Genomic DNA, 13,588 nt, shown 5'->3' on the forward strand with positions numbered 1-13,588 from the left:
GCTTTTGATCAGTCGTGCTTCACAAAGGAGGGCAGTATTGTTACCCCCATTTGATGGATGGGGAAACTGAGGCACTGGGGAATATTTGGACCAGGGTCGCCCAGCGGGCTAATGGCCAAGCCAGGAACAGAACCTCTGAATCCTAGTCTAGTGCTCTGTCCACTAGGTATCACTGCCTCCCTGTGGAGCACATGGTGGTAACCTAGCACTGAGATGCACAGCGTGGACTGTTGTGTTTTGGTGTGATTGCGTTCTAGCTGTATCCCAGAGCGGGGAGACACAAATGCCTGTTCCCCCACTGATTCCCATGCTGCTTTCTCTCACTAAACTTGACTGATTCCCCTCCCCCCTTCTCCCCTACCAGACAGGCGAACTGCAATTCTCCAACCTGAATCACCTGCCCCTCCAGCGCCTTTTGGTTATTTCTTCGGCCTCTCTGGCATTTGCAGTGACCCAGATCCTGTCTGAATCACGCTGCCCACAGCAGCTCTGGGGTGCACGGCGGGTCCCCGAGAAGGGCTCCGTCAGCAGAAAATCCAGCCATGCCATGCAGCCAAAAAGTGGATTAACAGCAGCTCGGCAGCTGGGTGCTTGTGCCCAGCTGTCTAACTGGAGAGCCATCGCTTCCTCCCCTGCAGCAGTTGGCTGCTTTCCACCGACATGTGTTTATCCCCTCGGAAGGGGAAACTGATCTATAAAGCAAAATGTGACTCTGCAGGGGCTATGTTCCACTCCCCATGCTGCTAGGGTTGTGCCAAGCCCTGGCTGGTTTGCTGCCTTCTGTGCTCTGTAGGACCACGTCTCTTATCAGTCCCCTGTGCTATGATCTCTCCACGTCTGAATCTGCCTGCCTAGGTGGGTTGCTGCTTCCCTTCTGTTCTCTTCTGCAATTGCGATCACTGCTGAATTAATGCAGAGCAGCTCCTGGCAAAGCATTGGACTGGGAGCTAGCTAGCTACGGGCATCGCTGCTTGGAGGCTGCTGAATGCTTCCCCATTGCACCAAAAGCTCCGTCTGAGGATCTACAAGACCATCTAGCCCAGATTGCTTCTACCTCTTGCATTTTGTATTGGTCCTGGGTTGTCTTTCTTCTGTAAGCACCTGTGACATGATGCCTGCTTGGTCCAGTTGTCACCTGTGGTTGGCTTTGCGGACTCTGGCTTGTATGCAGCAGTTGAGTTTAGAATGTGGAAGTTCTGATCTTGGTAACAGGTTGTCTCTCTCCTTTCCCAGTGCAAACTAGAGCTGGTGGTGGGAAGCCCGGCGTCATGTATGGACTTGGAGCTCTACACGTCCGATGACAAATTTGTAATGAAACTGGACAGCGATGAGGCCTTACTGGGATCCTACCCCATCGACGACGGCTGTAGGATACACGTGGGTATCGAGATTGCAGATCCCCAGTGTAGATAGGCCTTAGTGCAGAGATGGCGGCTGTGTTTAACAGCGATGGGAACTGCAGCGTATTCTGTAGTGCTAAAGATCCCGCAGGACTCGACTTTTCCTCAGGTCGAGAAATAACTTTCGTTCCATCTTAAAAGGGCGGAGATTTTAGGTCTGTGAAGGGGTTTTCAGTCACCCAGGAGACTTAGCAACTCGAGTCTTGCTGAAAGGCAGTGGGCTGTGGCTTACTGAATCATGTAGGTGCTTTGAAAAACCCACCCACGAGCTAAACCCCCACCCCACCTTGCAAAACGTGATGTTTGTCTGTAAGGTTCTGCTTTGGCTTGTTTCTTCGGAGACTTTTTTTCTGTCGGAACTGACTAAATTAGTACCACTTGGGTTCATAAATTATAACGCCAGACGGGACCATTAGATCATCTAGTCAGACCTCCAGTGTGACACGGGCCGTCAGGCATCGTCCCAATGACCCCTGTATTGAGCGGCCTTGTGTTCAGTACAGCCTGAGTGTGTATGTACCGAGCAAACCCCCCCCCCCCCCGGACCATGAGTCTCGGTGCCCAGGTCCACAGAGGGGGAAGGAGGGGACGGTTTCAGAGCCCGAGTGTGAATGGCTGCATGCTTGGTTTTTAGCACCATAGCACAAGTCTGTAGACCCAGACTCAGACTCACTGCTGTGGGTTTCTGTGCTGTGTAGACGTAACTACGCTAAATTGCGTAGACTGTTTGTCCTTCATCAGTTAAGACTGAGCCGGTCACAACACGTCTTCCAGTCTTCTCTCATTCTGGCCATCCTTTGCCACGCTTGTCCGTACCTTCTTGTTAGGAAATCATCCCACCTCTTTGGAGGCCGACCACATGTTTTAAACATCAGGTACCAGGGCTCAGATAACCTACCCTGGGGCTGAGCAAACTGGTGTAAACAAGAGAGGACTCTGGTCACTTCCGTTCTATTCTCTAGGTTATTGACCAGAGCGGAGCCAGGGTCGGCGAGTACGAGGATGTGTCGCGGGTTGAGAAATACGAAATGTCTGCCACTGATTATGAGAAGAGGCCAGGTAAGGATGACAGTGTTGCCAAAAGACCCATCTTTGCAAGGTTAAAACTTTCATTCACAGATTGACATTTAAAGGCTGGTGGGTTTGGTATCAAATGGAGCTCGCCCATGTGTCCTGGTCATGTAAGTGTTTCAGAGTGACACACGCTTAAACAGCAAAGCACCTGAAAATACCCCGTTGGCTGGCTTTGGCTGGGAGGCAGGAGAATGGGGTCTCTTTCCCCACCGCTGGGGTGTTCTGCTGCTGCTGTCCCCAAATGGACGAGCTCAGATCCCTCCCCATGAGAGAAGAGGGCTGTGGGGATAATGCTCCATATACCAGTGCTAGGTGGGTGCATGATGAGAACTGCAGCATATGTTCTGGGTGCCGTGTCTGAGCTTCTCAGGGTGCCCAGCTCCTCTGACATGGAGATGCGCCATGTGGGCAGCGACCCACTGGCATCCTCCACCATGAGTTTTTGCACTGTTGCTTCCTGCATTCTGTTTTCCCTTCAGTTCTGTCCAGTCTCTAACCTTCCATTGGTTTCCCAGTTTAACAGATCTCACTTGCAGCAACCTTGCCTTGCATAATTTCCACCCACTCCTCGTTCCCCTCACTGTTCTCCTCCCATGTGTTGCCCTGAAGATCAGGGTTGGAAGGGACCTCAGGAGGTATCTAGTCCAACTCCCTGCTCAAAGCAGGACCAACTCCAACTAAATCATCCCAGCCAGGGCTTTGTCAAGTCTGACCTTAAAAACTTCACCTCCCATTGGTGCAGGTACCTTCCCTCTTATGCTTGCTTGGGCAAGGAGTTCCTCCCAGGCGAGAGATGGGGGAAAATGAGATTGTTACAATCCGACTTACTGTAAATCTCTGCTAATAAGAGGGACATCTTCTGCTCCCTTTCGCAGGAAGAAATGCTTTTCTTCTTTTAGGGCCAAAATACCGACTGGCATTATTTCACAATCAGTTAACTCTTAGCACAGGTGAAGACAACCCTGAATGCTCCAGTGATCTTATTTTAGGTTTGGGAGGCTTTGTATCATTACAGATGTTATATGATGAGTGGAACTGGAGAAGGGGGGTCTGGTTTCAAGAGGGACCTGATTGGGTGTGACACTGAGGGGGTTCATTGTATAAGCTGGGCCTTCCTGCTTCCTAATCCCGGGCTCTCAGCATGTAACATTGGCCTCTTTGCATGCTCAGTAAAGATCTTTTCTAAACAGCCTCTGCCTCCTGCATCATGTGTTGCTAATGAAAGATGGATGGTGGCATCCAGATGTTTTACTGCTGCTAGGTTGATCTAGTCCCCAAATGTAGCTGTTTGAAATGGAAAACTTCCATCAAAATGTGAAGAAAATTAACTAAGGAAACATGAAACTGACCAGGGCTGTTGATATTGCTTGAGTTGAGTGCAAAAAATCACTGGAAAAAGGGGGGAAATAGATTTAAAAAGAAATTCCTCAGTTCTAATCTTGGGTCCTAGAATAGGAGGGAGCAGATGTTAAAATGTCCTAACCTGACGGTGTCCTTTTAAGGCCAACCATTTCCCCCTCTGGCTTCCAGACTCCGTGCGCTCCTTCCTGAAGCGCAGTAAGGTGGGGAAGTTTAACGAGGAGGAGATGCTGAAGAAAGAGGCGGAGCAGGAACAAAAACTAGCAGAAGAGAAGGCTCTGGCGGAGGCCATTTCAGTGGGTGCTCGGTGTGAGGTACGGGTCTCAGGCCAGCCCAACAAACGGGGGACAGTCATGTTCGTGGGTAAGTGCCGCTGGCCCCCTGGTTCTCCATTCCTTTCCACCCTGTCTGATTGAAAGGACAGTTCTCTTAGTGAAGATCAAACATACAGAGTGGCTGTGACTCAGTTTTGACTCTCGTCTCCGCAGGGCTAGCGGAGTTCAAACCGGGCTACTGGATCGGTGTCAAATACGATGAACCCTTAGGGAAAAACGATGGCAGGTAAAAACCCTTCCTGTGTCCAAGTTCTGTCTTGGTGCAAACGAGTAGCCCTGCCCTGTTCCCAGTAGGGGCCCAAGTCCCTGGACTTGCTTTGGGACCTCGCTCCATGTCTGTGCCAGCAGCTTGTATTGAATGTCACCCTAAAAACAGTGCTGAGCAATAATCTGGTTTGTTGTGGACCAAACGCGTGCCAAGGTGTTAACTGCCATCGCTGTGTGGCTTCATCCTTCCATTAGGTCAGTTCCACCTGGCCTACGAGGAAGGCTGCAGTCAGAGCTCGGCGCCTAGCATCTGGTGGTGCGTTGCTGAGACAGCTGTGCGTGGGAAGGGGGGGTTGTGTCAAGCCGCTGCCGATCTCATCCCCGACCCTTCCTCTTCCCAGCATCAACGGAAAGCAGTACTTTGAATGCCAGCCCAAGTACGGCGCCTTCGTTAAGCCTCAGTACGTCACCGTGGGGGACTTTCCAGAAGAGGATTATGGACTGGATGATGAAATGTAACCGGGAGATGGGAGAAAGGAGTCCACGAGGACCCGCCGCCCTCTTCACATGGCTGTCAACATGCTGCGGCATCTCAGTGGGCTGCTGCATTCAGATCCTGCTAGTGGGCACCTAGGTGAGGGAGAAGATGTGACAAGCACCTTTTTTTTTATTTTATTTTTATTTCTTCTGATTGTATCTGTTTTGTTCAGTGAAAGATGCCATATCCCTTTTGTTTTTTCTCCCTTTCCTCCATACGCACCAGCTTAATGCAGTGACACTAATAAAACTGCCTGGGAGGAACTGGCGCTGCAGCTTAACAGTGATCCTTGTATCTGGAGCGTGTCTCGTGTGCCGAGATCCGGCCCAGTGGCTCTAGAAAGCCATTGATCAGTGGTTGGAGTGAGGGCACAAGGAACCCGCAAAGCAGATGTGCTACGATTTAAACCCAGGGGAAGATTTGGGTTGGGCAAAGGATTTAAAAAAGCAACGTGTTGGGAAATAGAGCATTGTCTGTGTGAATATTGTGATTGAACACACATGGGCTATAACTTCCTCAGACTTGAACCAAGGATTAGGAGCCTAAACCACAAAAACTGTATTGAGGCTGCAAACCCCTCAAACATCCTGAGATGTTTGGAGCTGGGGTTTGCTTAGTTCACATCCCTTTGTCCTTAAACTTCGCTTAGTTGAAGGAGGTTACCCCACTAACATGTCCGCTGTGAGACACTCAATTTGAACTCTCCTTTATTCTCAAATTCCCCCATCACCCCCCCCAAAAAAACCCCAACCGCAAGCAGAATTCTGGCCCTGTAAAGGAAGACGCGCCAGAGTCTCCCTGAAATCCTTTGCTATTGATTTTACATGGAAGGTGCCCAGATGCTAAGGTGATAGGCAGCAGTATAAACACGAATAGGTCTTAATTCTTAGAATGCCAGGTGTGTAAATACCTGCCACCGTGCAGTTTACAGTTAGCTACTGATAGACGCAGTGTAAAGCTGCAGTATGCCTCTTCAAGGGTGCGTCTTGGATGGATGGGACCACCCTGAATTCTTGTCTGTTACCTCCCCCCCATGCTGCCTAGCTGCTGCAGTGACTAGAGAAGGCAGAAGGTGCATCATCAAATCTTTAGCACCTTCTCGCTGTACCCCTGAGGTGTTAAGTGTTAGTCAGTGCATAGCTCTCAGTTTTCTGGTGGCTTAACTTTAACTGTAGACAGTGGTAGTTAAAGGAACAGACGTGTTCCTCAGAATATTAGTGTAGTGGCAGGTGACTGTACAGCCCCTTCTCTCTGACTGTTGTGGTTGATCTAGCGTAGAGATCCTTTGCAGCTGGCCGTCTGTGTGGATGTGCAGCTTAACCCTTCCCTGCCTCTTCTGTGGGTGACTATAATGTCCAGCAGAGAATGTTCTCTAACCTGCTCTCTGCAGAGCTCTCACAGCACCATGAGGGAATCGTCTCTTTTTTCACAGCCTACAACTTGTATTTCTCTTCCCACAATGAGGCCGTTTCAGGACTCTCCTGTAGCTTAGCCTTCAGTTGCTGCCCTTGCGCTGTCCGACGCCCATTATGCCGAATCTGTTCTGGCAGAGGTGCTGCTTCCTGAGGAAGAGAAGATCCTGAGTGCTCAGCTGACAGGCCGCTTTCAGAAATACACCAGCCGCATTGCGAGGGGCATAAGCGCGAATAGTGCTGTGACTTCCCAAGTAATGCGCAGTCTCGTGTTGGTTGATCTGGTGACAATTTACGGTGCAAGCTTGATTGGTTTGGGTTCCAGTGAGCGTGCTCTTCTTGAGCAGATTGAAAAGGCAAGTCCCCCGATAACCATATTAGTTTTTCCCACAATGCTTTTCATTAATGGAGAACCCCACTGTCATGTTAGAAATGGAGAGACCTGTAGGTCCTTTCCTATAGAAGCTCCTTGAACACTTGCAGAGATCTTCCCCCGAATCTCAGTTGATGCACTCAGCATGGGCCATGGGTAGGGCTGAAACCTGGGGTGGCAGTTTCTAAATCCAGGAGCCTCCACTATCTCAACTAAAAAATCCAGTTCTGTTAGCCAAGGCTGCTGCAGGCTTATCAACTGCTATATTGCCCAGGAACCACTAGAGGGGGTCAGACCAGAGGTCCTAGTTCAGTATCCTGTCTTCTGACAGTGGCCAATACCAAATAGTGCAGAGTGAACAGAACAGGGCAATTATCAAGTGGTTCATCCACTCCCACCTTCTGGCAGTCAGAGGCTGAGGACACCCAGAGCATGGAGTTGCATCCCTGACTATCTTGGCTTATAGTCATTGATGGATCTATTCTCCTATGAACTAATTATTTTGAACCCAATTATAGTGTTGTCCTTCACCGGTGGAACTCCTTTCCAGGAGATGTTGTGGAGATGTACTTCCTTTTGTTTGTTGAGTTGGTATGGGCTACGTGAATGCTTCTAGTGATCCAAGCCCCAAAATCTTGCACCTTCCATTGTTCTAACAATGGTTCTGACGCTGACTTGTGGTGTGATCCGTGGGCGAGTCTCTGCCTCTGGCTTGTGCGACACGGTAACAAACAAATATTCACTTTGCGTATGGCGTGATCACTAGATTTTTTTTGTTTGTTCTCTTGAGGACCTGATTGTGCCATCCTGGCACGCTCAGGTCTCATATGAAGTCCCTTGGGATGTATAGTTCTGAGGCTGCTTTACAAGAAGCCTCAACTCCACTAAATCTACCACTAGGGTACGAGGGGAACAGGACTTCCCGGGCTGTACTACGGTGGTTTCAGGATCCCCTACAAATGCTGCGTTCAGCAGAGCAGCTTTTGGTCAATTTCACAATCGGGCATCATGGGGGTGTGTGGAAAGCGAGAGGTGGTGAGAACTTGGGTTTGATGATTGGCTGCCTGGTCAGAATCAGTGTCTTCACTATGTGCGTTTCATGGGATTAGGATTGTTCTGTCTTTTTTTTTTTTTTTTTTTAAATCCCCTGTTGCAGAACTCTGGCTGAGATGTAAATTTTTAAAAACTGTGATGTAAAATCATGGTCTTGCTCTTCGAACCCAAGTGGGTTCATCATATTTCTTCTCTACACTACCAGCCTCTTCCGAAATCTTCCCACCAGAGGGATTGCTAGTGTATTTTAACCACCCTCTGAGCAGCGTTAAACTGCACATGTAGCAAGACTTCCAAAAAACTGTGTTTGTTTTTGTTTTGTTTTTTTTTGTTTTTTTGTTTTTTTTAATTGGATGCTTCAGTTTTGCAGCTGCCCAAGCTGAGCCTCTTAAGGGTCTGAGCTTCAGGGAGTGCTGAGCATCAGCTCTCTGAAAAATCAGCTTTTTTTAAGGGGTCTCAGTTCAGCTGCCCTCAATTGCTTGTCACTCCTGAAAAATCTTAACCCGAGACATGGAGCCAATGAAGTGCTCCGCTGAAATGCTGGTAGCAACAATGGGGAACTAAGGAACGCCTCTGTGCATCCAGTTCACAGCTGTTCAGCCAGTCAAAACCAGTGCCTTTTTGTGTCCTCTGTACACCACACTACTGCTATTTCCAGAACAGGATGGGGCCTGCAGGGCGGACGTGACCTTTGCGCTATACCCCCTGCACCAGTTGCTCCCCAAAGGGCATAGCTTTAACCTTGCTATGCTCTTGCTAATACTGCTTCTGCCACTGAAGCAGACTCCAGGGGCAGCTCTAGCTTTTGTGCCACCCCAGGCATGGCAGGTAGGTTGTCTTCAGCGGCGTGCCTGCGGGAGGTCCCCAGTCCCGCGGATTTGGCGGCGTGCCTGTGGGAGGTCAGCCCATCCCATGGATTCGACGTTACTGCCGCCGAATTGCCACCGAATCCATGGGACCGGGGACCTCCCGTAGGCAAGCCATGAAAGACTGCCTGACTGCCGCCCTCGCAGGAACCAGTAGGGCGCCCCCCATGGCTTGCCGCCCCAGGCACTCGCTTGGAGCGCTGGTGCCTGGAGCCGCCGCTGGCAGACTCCAGCAGCCAGTTCAGCTCGAGGCCTGGCTGAACTGATGTCTTCTGCATCTCTTGTAAACAAACTCCCCACAGATCTAGAATGTCATGTAACTGACACAGGAGTTACAAGCGGCTACGGCAGAGCTATTGTGGGTCTGGACTAAGAAACATAGGTGAGTAATTCTGGTCATGGGTTTTCCCCCATGTGACTTTGGATCCTGCTGGAGAAAAGTCGTATCTGATCTGATGCAGTATTTTGGTGTGCTTGTATTGATATCGAACAGGGTAAAATACTTTTTCTGGCTGGATCAGTGAGAGGATTATCTGAGCTCACCCAGACAGTCACCAGAGACCAGACTTAACCACTTGATTAAACTTGTGTGTTAACTTTTTCTATGGGAGGTTGTGAAATGATCCAGCAATACTAAATGCACAACCTGCTGGCATAACACTGTGATGCTGACCTACAGCTGGACAGGAAGTGGGAGTAAATCTGTTCACTGCCCCTACCCCCCCTTGCCCCTTCTCCCATCAAAATCAGGGCTGGAACTCACATTGATGCGGGAGGGAGGAGGCTGGATTAGTCCTTGGTAAATAACAACTTTACCCTGCTGCTCCAAGCTAGCAGCTCCCTTTTTCTCTCTGCTAATGCTAGGTCAGTCCTGCCATCTGTCACAGCTTCATGGCTTTAAACCAAGCCAGGCCAGCTAGGACATTGAAACCTGGATTAATCAGTCCCTTAAAAGTGCCCCAGGGCAATTACAACCTGTCCCATGTTAATGTTTGTTTTGACTGCTGGTTAGGCCATCTAGGGCTATAAATGCTTTTCCATATGGGTGTGCACAGTGTGTGGGTGGGTGGTGGAAACATCATCTCTTTGTACTAATGACATATTGTTAACATTGGTTAGGAGCTTCCTAATGTGTAAATTTCCTTTTAAAATGTGGTCACTTGATTGACAGCTTCTTTTGTTTAAAAAACAAAACTGCCACAGATTCTTTTTGTCTGGGCCCTGCCTGTTTTCTCTGTGTGAAGAACTGTGTAGTAGTAGCTATGATGCTATGCAATCATAATCTCTAGAATTAAAAAAAAATCTAAAACAAGAGTGGCCCAGCTTTTGTGCTTGATTAGAAGGAGTTACAGGTGAGGTGAGAGGACCAGTAATTGTCTGACCATGGGATCTACTGGGTGGCACTTAGCAGCAGAATCATGGACTGAGTCGAACCAACTGTCCCCACAAGTTGGTGGACTCTTACAGTTTCAGGACAACTGCACCTGTATTCCCTCTCTATGATCTACCAAGAACACCCACTTACAGCTTCCAGGCTCCCACCTTTCACCTCCCTTGGCTCTCTCCCTGCAGACAAGCTTTTTTCCAGGCTGCACAGTTCCCTGCCTATGCTGTGATATCCCCAGCAAGCCAGATGGCCTAGACAGCTCAGCATTTGTGCTTTGCTTTCCCTCCAGATGTTATGAACAGTGTAGTTACTGGCAGTTACAAGTCATCACTCGGCTCTTTCTAAGCAAGTATGTTTATTCTTAAGGTGAAAGCATTCCAGAGAAAACACATTAAAAACAATAAAAGAACCTAAATCCCTGCTAGAAAACTTACCAGAAATCAGCCCTGACTCCAACCTCTGACTGTTAGGCATCAGTCCTCCAAACCCCACAACTGACTTTTCCCATGGTTACAAATTCGTAACTCAGATTCAGAAGCAGAACCTAGGCTGGGCAGTTGAGCTGTTGGTTTATGCTGCTGGGCCCTTTGATCTCTTCTCCACGGACAGGTGATCAGCAGACAACAGCCCGCTTCTCAGGGTGCAGCTGCAAAAGGCTGGGTTTTTTTGTGTAACTGGAAGTGGGGAATTTTCATTCACTCTCCCCTCCAGCGTCCCTGGGAAATCTACTTCATGCTTATTCAGAACTCCACTCCTGCCTGGCACAATTTTAATATAGTCCTCTGACATCACCCCCTGGCCTCACATCACACCTCCCCTCCGTCCCTGCAATCCAGCCCACACTAATGCATCAGTTTTGGATTTAGTACAGTGTGGGCAGATCTACATTTAAAACACTGCCTTGGTGCAGCTGTAGCACATAAGTGAAAATGCTAAGCTGCTGGGAGAGAACTCTCCTGTTGGCTTAGATAATGCACCTCCGTGAGAGGCAGTAGCTTATGGTGACGGGAGAAACTCTCCCTCTGACACAGTGCTGTCTACACAGGAGGGTTAAGGTGGGCATAACTGCATCGCTTGGGGGTGGATTTTCACACTCCTGTGCAATGTAGTTTTATCAACATAGATCTCTTGCATAGACTTGGCCTCAGGTGTTTCAAGGATATTGCAGGGACATGCCATATCTGTCCCAGACTCGGTCTCAACCACAGCTTCCAGAGCTGGGGAAAGCAAAAGAAACTTGTTCTGGTCCATCCTCAGCCATCCTGTTAAGCCATCAACAATCCTGTTAATCACATTGGACCTTAGCTACCCCAGCCCCCTGCCTCACAGCACCCGGCATCAGATACTGCAGAGCAAGGTGAAAGAACCCCACAGCTGTGCGATCATCTGCCCCACTTCATCCTGGTTGCCGTTAGAGATCGGTCTAAGCCCTGAAGCAGGAAGTTTAAAATCCCTTCCAGAATTTAACCAGTTACAATGCTGCATATAATCACCACTTACCTGGCCAGCACTGGTGGGTGAGGCTAACTCTTTTGTTTCCTTAGCAGCTCACACAGTGCGCTCTACTGTATTTTTCTATTACCCTCCCCCTGCTGCCCCCAACCTTCCACTGAGGCTGCTGGCTGTAACTCTGAGCCTTGGAACCAGCCTGTGTCTCTGCTGGGCCTCTGTAGCGAGAGCTGGGGCATTGGGTCTCTGACACTGATAAAAATCCAATCTGTGGTTTCTGGACTGATTGCCTGAGAGTGCAGCCTCTCCTCTACCCCCTGAGTGTTGCAATTGCACAGCCCAGGCCAGGACTTGTCCTGTAGAACAGGGATCAGCCAAACACCAGACCAAAGCAGAGTGATGCTCATGGAAGAGTCTGTTAGGTTTGTCCCTGGACCTAGTCTGTAGGGTCTTTATGTTGCAAATGAAGAAGGGGGCAGGTTCTCCCTTAAGGTACATATCTGGCCCCTTTCACCTAGTATTTGAGCACCTCAAAATCTTTCATGTAGCTAGGAAGGGGCTATCTCCCTTGCACAGATGGGGCAACTGAGGCACACAGCAGCTAAGTGACTTCCCTAGCACCACACAGGGAGCCCGGGGGGTAGAGCAGGGACTTAAATCCTGCTCCCATGCATCCCAGACTGATGCTCTAACCCACAGGCCATCCTGCTGCTTTACCCAGCCTGTTGTAAACGGGTACATTTCTAAGAATGCCCTCTAGACCCAGGTATTCCAGAGTGCTGACAGATTGATAGTTTTGTTCTGTGTCTGTACAGGGCCTGGCACAGTGGGGTCCTGGTTGACTCAGTTTCCCAGGTGCTACTGTAATATACCTAATAGAAATAAAAAATGTACAGCAATGGCAGTATGGGATCTTGTTCCCTGACTGGGGTGCATAGGTGCTACCGTAATATATCTAGTAGCAATAAAAATATACAAGACTGACTTGCCTGCTCCATGACTGGAGTTCCTAGGTGCTACCCAAAATAGGCTAACAGCAGAGCATGGTGACTCCACCTCCACTGCGGCCAATGACAATACAAAGGTGTAATGGACAAACCACGGTCTCATACGTACAGGTGCCTCTAGGCTAAAACATCAAAGGACTGATGCAGTTCTGTGCAACTGGCTGCCTCATCGATAGCCCTGATAGGAGGACACTGGAGACTTGACTCATTGCACCCACAGGAGGGCCTGGTCAAAGTGAGAACTGTTATGGGAAATCTTCAGAGGCATGGTGGTGGTGACCTACCTAACTCCCATTGACGTTCTATGGGACTTAGGCACCTAACTTCGTACCTTTGACGATCGTGGGGCACAGGGCCGGCTCCAGCTTTTTTGCCGCCCCTTCTCTCCCTCTCTTCTTTGGCGATAGAGAGGGACCGAGACCCGCCGCCGAAGACCCGGACGTGTCACCCCTTTGCACCGGCCGCCCCAAGCACCTGCTTCCTTTGCTGGTGCCTGGAGCTGGCCCTAGTAATCCACATAAATCTCACCTGCAACCTGCTTTATGAATCTGCTGAATGACAGTGCTTAAAACACAGTCAATAGAGCTTTGGCGGGCTCCTGCCTCCAGCATGCCTGCTGTGGCGAATGCTTATACGCAAATCGACTAAATACAACAGATGCAAATAATCCATTTAGCCAATGCAAGTGTAAATGAACACAGTTTGAACAGATGCAACTATTCAGAGATTTCAAGGCCAGACGGGACCACTGGGATCATCTAGTCTGACCCGTGCAGCACACGCCAGGGCCCTTCTCTTTCAGTTTTTGTTTACTTTATCAGGGTTTATTACAAAAAACGGGTGAAAATCAGGGCAAAAAATTAACTGCACGGATTTCTGGGTCGATACTGGATTTAATACAGGGAGATGGGAGGACAGAAGAAAGCAAGAGAGAGAAAAAGTAGGAGGAGTGAATATGAAGGCAGTTTCAGGCCGTGGAATGGTACATTAATCTCCCACGACCTTGCTTTGACGGACCTGGATTGACACTTACTCCCCCCGCCAGCTGATGAGCCGCTTCCCCCACCACCACCACGTGGTGGGAAGCACATGGTCTCCTGAGGCAGGAGCTTCCTCTTCTCTGTGCCC

The 13,588-nt window shown here is 49.4% G+C and overlaps 1 protein-coding gene across 1 annotated transcript; it reads left to right on the forward strand.

Annotated features, from left to right (window-relative positions):
* Nucleotides 1–1,205: 1,205 nt before the first annotated feature.
* TBCB (tubulin folding cofactor B) lies at nt 1,206–5,179 on the forward strand. Its single transcript, XM_032776212.2, has 5 exons — nt 1,206–1,377; nt 2,363–2,459; nt 4,005–4,196; nt 4,322–4,394; nt 4,777–5,179. The coding sequence occupies exons 1-5, from the start codon at nt 1,273–1,275 to the stop codon at nt 4,892–4,894; spliced, it is 585 nt and encodes a 194-aa protein (XP_032632103.1). The 5' UTR covers nt 1,206–1,272; the 3' UTR covers nt 4,895–5,179.
* Nucleotides 5,180–13,588: the final 8,409 nt, after the last annotated feature.

The sequence above is a fragment of the Chelonoidis abingdonii genome, chromosome 11 (genome assembly GCF_003597395.2).
Source record: "Chelonoidis abingdonii isolate Lonesome George chromosome 11, CheloAbing_2.0, whole genome shotgun sequence".
Classification (NCBI taxonomy): domain Eukaryota; kingdom Metazoa; phylum Chordata; order Testudines; family Testudinidae; genus Chelonoidis; species Chelonoidis abingdonii.

Bases quoted from the DNA above. Each gene is read 5' to 3' on its own strand.
- TBCB (XM_032776212.2), top strand. From the start codon at position 1,273: ATGGACTTGGAGCTCTACACGTCCGATGACAAATTTGTAATGAAACTG. The intron at 1,378-2,362 runs GTGGGTATCGAG...TCTATTCTCTAG, and splicing joins ACGACGGCTGTAGGATACAC to GTTATTGACCAGAGCGGAGC. The intron at 4,395-4,776 runs GTAAAAACCCTT...TCCTCTTCCCAG, and splicing joins TTAGGGAAAAACGATGGCAG to CATCAACGGAAAGCAGTACT.